The sequence below is a fragment of the Elephantulus edwardii genome, unplaced genomic scaffold, assembly GCF_000299155.1.
Source record: "Elephantulus edwardii isolate Elephantulus edwardi_28Jun2011 unplaced genomic scaffold, EleEdw1.0 scaffold00037, whole genome shotgun sequence".
Taxonomy (NCBI): Eukaryota; Metazoa; Chordata; class Mammalia; order Macroscelidea; family Macroscelididae; genus Elephantulus; species Elephantulus edwardii.
Window position 1 is genome coordinate 10,996,726 of NW_006399787.1, and position 8,532 is coordinate 11,005,257.

Genomic DNA, 8,532 nt, shown 5'->3' on the forward strand with positions numbered 1-8,532 from the left:
CCAACAACTAAGAAATAGTGAGAAGAGTTGGGACCTCAGAAGGCTTTTAGGACCAAATAGTAGGCTCTTGTGTCCAGGAGAAAATGAATATACTTACTAGTAATGTTAATGCTCACCCACATCTCTTCTGGGACAATCTAAATCGTTGAAGCAAGCTATTTAGTTTTCTAAGAACCTTTTTAGACGTTTGTATGTTCTTCAGGTGCTCTTCCTTTACAGCCGAAATTTCTCTTTAAATATATCCATAAAGTCTATTACACTGCTTGTTTGGTTACTTTCAGCCTGGGGCAGAGGTATATGAGAGGTGTATTTCTGAGGGGAGAGACTGTTTAACACTGGCTTTTCTGCACTGAGCTCTTAAGTCCTGAGAAATCTCATGGAGCTCCTAAGTAGGGCAGGTGTAAATAGTTAGACAGCAGAAACTTCTTGTTCTTGACTCCGTGGCATAGAAGAGCTGTTGTTAAAAGGAAGTCATTTTTGTTGTCCCTCTGGTCTGATAGAAGAGGGACACCTGATGTGTGTCTGTCTCCACCACACAGACCCTGGCACTGGCCACACATTCCCGGACAGTGAGCAGGCTTGGTCCCTGTCCAAAGGCTTTGTGATGTTTCGCTCTGATTGATGTGCCTGGAAACCTGTTTCTCAGCTACATTCTACATGTGGCCCGGCCTCCTGTCCAAGCCCAGCCTTGTGGATCAAGATATCGAGGGATAGACTGTACTTCTTGAATGTGCCTGGCTTTCCCTTATTATTTTGTTTATTTGATTGAGTGAAAGTATTCCTGGTTCTCCTGATGACAGCTTGCTGACTTGAGCAATTTTTACTTTTTCATACAAGTTTTCTCATTACTGAAATGGAGACTGCAGAAAAGAACTTTACCTTTCTAGAAAACTGTTTTCAACTTTAAAGCAACGGTATAAAAACAAATTATTTTCTTTTTCAAACCTTTCTTCTCCTGGCCATAAATCCTTTATAAATCTAAAATAATAGTACTCAGGCTTATTTCTCATTACTGCATCTCATCAGGGCATCAGTGACTTCTGAGATGGCTGTTAGCAATGCGCCTGTGTCTTGAACTCCTCAAAGATGCTGGCCAGTGTTTTGACCGCTTCCTTTCTTTCTCTGCTTTCCAGTCTTTCAAAGCCACTCGGAATTTCTCCATCTCAGATTGGAGCAAGAACTTTGAAGTGGTTTTCCAAGATGAAGAAGGTCAGTTTTGAAATTGCATATTCACATTTTTATTTTTTTAAGAGACTCTCTTCCCTCCCTACTTTCAACCTCTCTGCCACCTCCTTCTCCCCAAAGGGGTGTGGGGAGGGGGAAATCTTCTCTTTTCCAAGAAAAAAAAGAAAACATGAGTCAAGAAAACCGAGATGACGTTTACCAGCTAGATGACTTAGTGATACTGCTAGCATGCAGATGCAGAGAGTCTCAGACAAGCAACTTTTAAGACTTCCAAACCAAAGGCAGATCGACCTGTGTTGAGCCAATAAGGGTCTGTTTCCAGGGGTCCCTGTTCCCTGTGTTTCCTCATTGGGAAGTGGGAAGGAAGAGATAATTTAGTGATCAGGATGCCTTTAGTCCCACAGAAAGTAATGGAACTTAAAAAATTAAAAGCCATTTTAACACCTAAATTTGCTGCCCTGGAAAAATTTTGGCACCTTAAATTGAAGCTGTCTTCTCAAGTCATCTTGAACTTAAACAGCCAATATTTGGCCTGAATATTACCTTCTTGTAAAGAATTAATCTCTGTTGGATCAAATGGGCAATTGATGGTGAAATCTTGGCCAGAATGGTGACACAGCGTAAATGGGGATGCAGCTCAACCAACATTGAGTTGCATGTAGAAAAATTATTGAATGGGTGTATGGTCTGTTGGGTTTGTTCCTATGCAAAAATGAAATAAATATGAACAAAGTGTCCACATTTTAGTTGCATTAGGATGGGGAAATAATGGGATAAAGGGAGAATAAAAAGAACAAAAGTGCTTAGAGGAGTTGGCCAGTGTTAGTTAGTTTCTTTATAATTCTACTTCTCAGCCCTGGACTGGGGAGGGCCTCGCCGGGAGTGGTTCGAACTGGTCTGCAAGGCATTGTTTGATACCACCAGTCAGCTCTTCACTCGATTCAGTGATAACAACCAAGCATTGGTAAGTCTGTGACTTCACTGTGGATGGGTGAGAAATCGAGATCAGGTTGTTATGGGTAGGATGGCATGGATTCGAAATTATAGTACTGTTCTGGGAGCCCTATTTTGATAGGTTGCCTGTGATGTGATCAGGTTTCTTCCTTCTCTTTGCCTTTACATTTTCATCTGTGGAGTAAGAGAAAAACGGAGACAGATAATAGTTTTTTACTAAAAAAGATTATAATGCAATAGACTAGTAATTATAAGAATAGTGATTTTAATTATGCCACCTTCCCAAAACATTCCACAAACAATTGTTTTCTGATCTAGATCTTGACATATAAATAAATGTCTATAAAAACTTAATGTTAAGATTCTTCAAAAAAAAAGATGGATAAAAGAGTATAAAAAAAAAATATTCTTCAACTAAATGAGTCCATCTTTGTCCTTCATCCTCCGATCACTTTGAATGATTAAAGGATAGCTGCCAGCTGGCTAATGCCACTCGGATGGACTCTCTGATCCCCACACTGAACTTCTTTCTTCCTTAGAATGGGCTAGAGAAGAAGGGTCTTTCCAGGATTAGACCTGAAAGAAAATGCCCCAGCATCTTTGAGTCTCTTTCTTTGGCAGGTGCATCCCAACCCTAACCGCCCCGCCCATCTGCGGCTAAAGATGTATGAGTTTGCAGGGCGGCTGGTGGGCAAGTGCCTCTATGAGTCCTCTCTTGGCGGGGCCTACAAGCAGTTGGTCCGCGCTCGCTTCACCCGATCTTTCCTGGCCCAGATCATAGGACTACGCATGCATTACAAGGTAATGTCTCAGGAGTGTGTTTTCTGCTAAAGCATCTGGTTATTTAGCACCAAAATTGCTCCACATTGAGCTTATTATTATTTTTTATCCCCCTCCCCATATTAACTCACTTGTTTGACTGACATATTTTGGAGGGTAAACCTTTTCTTACATTGAGGGATATGGTGGTGAGATGTTAGTAGTAAGCTGCCCAAAGTAGGAAGAATCTCCTGTTCTGCCAGCTAGTGGCACTGGTGGACCCTCCAGAGACTGTTGGACAGGAAATGAATGCAGGTCGCCTTCAGCATTCCAAACCTTGGGCCCGAGTTACAGAATCCAAGCTTTCCAAACATTGGACCGTTTTCAGCAGCCATCTCCTTGCTGGAATTGGCCCTACTATCATCACACGAGTCTGACCTGAGGCTGAGAACCACTGTTCTAGATGAAAAAGGGTGCAGCTGTGCTCCTCACTTTGGCAAAGTAACTTGTCTGAAGGGCCTGTGCCAAAGATTTGCTCTTCCGTTTGCTCATCCATGCAAAACACCAGTGGCTCCAGAAAATGTCCACGGTGCTCCACCATGGCTTCTGTGAGAGAGCATCTTCCTTGGACATCCCCCCCATTGTCCTTTGCTTTGAGCTGATGAGCTTCTTATTGTTAAGGTTGAAAGCAGTTATAAATGTCCTCCTGAGCAAGAGTATTTATTGTCTGTTCTGTGTATTTTTTATCTCCTTAGTACTTTGAAACAGATGACCCAGAATTCTATAAATCTAAAGTTTGTTTCATCCTCAACAATGACATGAGTGAGATGGAGTTGGTCTTTGCAGAGGAGAAATACAATAAATCAGGTCAGCTGGATAAGGTGAGAGAGAGGACTAAAGTGTGGGGTCCCATATTCCCTCAGCCCTCACAGATGGTGCTGCCTAACAGACTTTCCTTCAGTGATGGAAATGTTCTGTGTTTGTGCTTTGAACAGCTAAAATAGGACTAGTTTGACAAAAAAACAGACTTTTAAACAAATTTTATTTAATTTTAATAAATTGAACCATATGTGGCTAAGGGCTGCCATACTGGACAGTATAACCCTAGAGCATTCAATTGCACATTTTATTATCTTGGTCCATTTGACTTGCACAGATGACACTAGTGGCCATCTATCTATATTATGTTCTGGTAGGAAAAGAGCTAAGTGATAATGTGTGCTTAGTAAAATTTGCTCCAGATTTCAGAGGCGACTGCATTCAAATCATCAGTGAGAATGTTGGCGACTCCTGTTTGAACACAGTACCTACCTATCTTAAAACCTGGTAATAGGAAATTACTTGATAAAAGTATTGCTGATACAAATGTGATTTCTTTAGATGTTAGGATTTAGCAATAACAAATGGTACTCATGTGCTAAAGTTGGAGTAATACATAATGAAAACCAAAATGAAAAGAAAACTTGTGACCAGCTCAAAACACCACTAATAATAACTCTTTATACTTAATGAGCTCTCTGTATCGAAGATAGGGAGAACCCAGCTGTCTGCTTTTCTGACCTGGCAAGGTGGTTAAACAGTAGAGTTTGAGTTAACATCCTTAGGTCCAAAGGAGTGTGGATTTTCATTTTCTTCTTAGGTTATTAGATAGAAATGCATAATGACATAAAATAAGTGTCTAGAAATGTGCCTAATTACAAAATATTGTGACTAATAAAATTGAAAAATAACAGGAATAAGCACTTGTGGATGTGTTGAGAAATTTTTACTCTGGAGTAACGAACTCTCTAATTTGGTTTCTGAAGGACCATAAAATCTCATGACTGAATTGTTGTTTTGTGCCATTGAATCAGAACTGACTCATGGCTGACCCTGACCATGTTGTTATCGCTAGGTGCTGTCAAGTCGAGCACGACTCATAGCAACCCTATCCTGCGCCGTCCTCACACTTCCTGACACACAAGAGCGCATTGCAGCAGTCAGCATGTCAGTCCACCTAATTGAGGATCTTCCTCTCCTTCACCGACCCTCCACCCTTCTCAGCATCATATCCTTCTCCAAGGAATAGCCCCTCCTAGCAGCATGCCCAGAGTATGTGAGGTGAAGCCTTATCATTCTTGCCCCATAAGAGCACTCTGGCTGCACCTTCTTTAAGACATCTGTTTGTCCTTTTGGACATGCACAGGATGTTCATTGCTCTTCTCCAACAACCACAGCTCAGAGCTGCCCTTTTTCACCTGTGGAGGTAACTCTGGTCACAGTATACAGATCATCTGGGGTGGTGACTTTAAACTATGTTTTAGGGCTTCCTCAGGGTCACTTAGGATTATTTAATTAAGGGGGGGTGCTAGTTGGTTTCTGTTTAAATAGGATAACTTTTTCTTTAGGAAAACTGGGAGTCCAGATGGCTATGTGACTTACATCCTATTCTAGAAACTCAGCCAGGATATCTCAGTTTTAAGCTGTGACTCTCCCACTGATTCACATAATAATAAAATCATGTTAAGGAACAGTTCTTCCCATCTTATAATTCTTAAAAAGACTCCTTGACTGCTTTCCTTGGTTATTTACTCACAGTTGACTGAGGTATCAGTCTTGGTTTAATCTTGGATGAATAAGAAATTAAAGTACCTTCCCCCCACCTCACATCACTGTTATTTGACCAGGTCCAAGATATAATTCATTCAAATACTCATTTGAGAAATAATAGCTCGTAGAGTACTCGAAGAGTGATAGCAACCTTAAAGTTTAGTAACTGAAAAAAACCAAACATGTTAGAAAACCAAATGAGCAGCAAATACTTGCCGTTGACACTGTGATGAAGTTTAGTAATTCTGTTTATGGACCACACCAGGCAGACAGCATCTTGAAAACTCCCATCCACAGCCTCTCCCTGTCTTTTGCCTCCTACTTCAGGTTGTAGAACTCATGACAGGTGGAGCTCAAATCCCAGTCACCAATGCAAATAAAATCTTCTATTTAAATTTGCTGGCCCAGTACCGACTGGCCAGTCAAGTGAAAGAGGAGGTGGAACATTTTCTAAAAGGTGAGGGACCCAGTCTATTCTTGACTTTGAAATGAAAATACATGTATTCATTGTACAACTACGGTTTTTAACTTGGCTGCTTTGTTTTAGGCCTGAATGAGTTGGTTCCTGAAAATCTTTTGGCTATTTTTGATGAGAATGAACTTGAGGTAAGTGCTTGCAATGCAGACTCTGTTTGGTTTTTTTTTAATTAAATTTTATTATTTTGTGTGCATGTACCATCAAATAAGATCTGACTGGTACAGGAGGAGACTGCCCCTCCTTCTCCTGCAGAGCATCTGGTGGATTTGAACCACATACCTCTAGGATTGCAGTGCAGCTTCTTGCCACTAGGCCACTCAGACTCTGTTCTTGTCTCATTATGTTCATGTGGGTGAGGAGTGGACCAGCTTGTTGTGTCTTGCATTCTGAGTTTGGGGAAACCCCTTATGCAAGAGTTGGTTTTACTTTCATCATTTTCCATTTATCGACCTTTTAACCGATGAGAATCTGAAAATGAAAAATAAAGGCATAATTGTTTATGAATAGTTTATTAATATGAATTTTTAAGGGAATTATGTAATACTGGAGGATCAGCTGTGGGTTGATTCCAACTTGACAGTGCACAACAATTAATATTTACAAAAGACTAATAGTAATATTGATTTGTTCATAAAATATTGATACTTGTTGAGGAATGAAAGATTGATGGAGCTTATTTGTTCAAGAACTATTTATTAGGTTCTTCCTGTGTGCCAGGTATGTTTGAGGCAGTGAGGGACATAGCAGTGACCAAAACAGAGCCCCTGACCTGGAGCTCAGTTCTAGAACGCAGAAGAAACAAACAGTTGTGCTCAGCTTTGAAAATTGCATGTTGGATCACAACATTATATAGATAATATATAGTCTTATTTCAAATCTTATAAGAAACAAAACTTGAATATAATATGATAAATACCATTTTATGATTAGCAGAATTAAGTCCATCTCCTATGTGGATAAAAAAAGAAAACTAGTATCTCTTTGCTTGTTGTTCACAGATGATACTGTAATGCCAACAAGTACTTTTAATTTCCCATAACCTTTCCAATGAGTGTGTTGCTGCAGACTTGTTTCATGGGGGAGATCGTTCTTTGAAAAAAAATTGGAGGGCAAGAAGTCCTATGGTCTTGCACAGTTTTTATTCTTATACACAGACTGGCTTAGCAAATGTCCTATGCAGGTTTCATCACATGTCTTAGCTTCTGATGTGAATTCCAGACTGCCCCATACCTCAGCCTTCATAAGGCTTCTGATAGCATTGTCTTCTGGTGCTTTTTTTTTTGAGGAGTTGAAGAGAAGCTACAGGTGTATAATTGTCTAATCATACAGTAAAGCATTTGTAACAGTTTTTTAAAGTGAGTAAAATGGAAGGACTTAGTGCTATATGGTTTTTCCACGTCCTGCTCTTAATTACACATGAGCTTATTAGCAAGTTCCTTTTGAAGGAGCCAGAGCTGCTCAGCCTTGACTTGAGATTTGCTTTTCTCTCATTCATATGTATTATTCTTTATAGTTATTGGACCAAACAGTCTACTAAGTAGCATGCTGGGTCCTGAACCAAATTAGGCTATCAAGATGCTTAGGGCTCTGATGTCATTAATGTTCTTGTTTGGAATCAAGTAGATTCCAGATCAAGTAGATTCCAAATCTTCAGTACAGCTGAATTAAAGGTAGTACATTTGCAATCCCAGAAAGGGATGGATCGGGGGAAAGAGAAGGGCCATCTGGCAAATCCATCCGTGGAGCTGGGGTTCCCCTCTGTGGAAGAGGACCTGCCTTTTCTCCCTAGTATTCTCAGGCTTAGTCCAGAGCAGATGAGCAGGAAATACTAGGTTCCTTTTTGCTCATTATTTCAATTAAAAACAGTCCACAGCAGCAGTTCTTAATTAGGAGTATATATGTTATTGTGTGTTGTGGAGTTAGAAGCAACTTTTCAGAAACAGGTTGCCCCACCTTCTCCCATGAAGCACCTAATGGATTCAGACCACATGCCTTTGGGATTGCAGTGCAGCTTCTTACCACTAGGCCACATGAGCTCCCTAGAGACACTCAGGAAATATCAAAATAACATATCCTAGTACTCTACCTCTAGAGATCCTGAGCCCATAGCACAAGTTAGATGTGTTTTCAAAAGTTAGATGTGTTTCCTCCCACCATAGGCTATTAGAATTTATTTTCTTAAAGTGCTGTTCTGACATTACCACTTGTATTTTTCCTGAAATTTTTCTCTATTCCATTTTTTACACGCTGTTGTTACATTGCTGTTGAGTCGGAACCAGCTGACCTTCCAACAGATATTCAGAGACTGTAAATGGCAGAGGAGGAAATTGCCCATCCTTCTCCCATGCAGCAGCTGGTTTACTCAAAACATGTACTTTTAGTTTGGCAGTACAGCTTCCTCTAGGCTACTAGAACTGCCTACTTTGCATGTTACAATAGACCATTTTGACTTTATATTGGGTCTGTCCCTCCAACAGTCCTTATAACACCTGACTGCCTTTCTCTAGCTGCTGATGTGTGGGACTGGGGACATCAGTGTGTCTGACTTCAAGGCCCATGCAGTGGTG

At 40.5% G+C, this 8,532-nt stretch overlaps 1 protein-coding gene across 1 annotated transcript in view; it reads left to right on the plus strand.

Annotated features, from left to right (window-relative positions):
- LOC102873478 (apoptosis-resistant E3 ubiquitin protein ligase 1-like) overlaps positions 1-8,532 on the plus strand; it is a 34,565-nt gene that overhangs the window by 23,060 nt on the left and 2,973 nt on the right. The window contains exons 8-14 of the mRNA XM_006884783.1: positions 1,134-1,209; positions 2,040-2,149; positions 2,761-2,940; positions 3,654-3,779; positions 5,815-5,944; positions 6,035-6,093; positions 8,473-8,529. Coding sequence (XP_006884845.1) covers positions 1,134-1,209; positions 2,040-2,149; positions 2,761-2,940; positions 3,654-3,779; positions 5,815-5,944; positions 6,035-6,093; positions 8,473-8,529 — 738 coding nt within the window. The remainder of the gene's footprint in view (positions 1-1,133; positions 1,210-2,039; positions 2,150-2,760; positions 2,941-3,653; positions 3,780-5,814; positions 5,945-6,034; positions 6,094-8,472; positions 8,530-8,532) is intronic.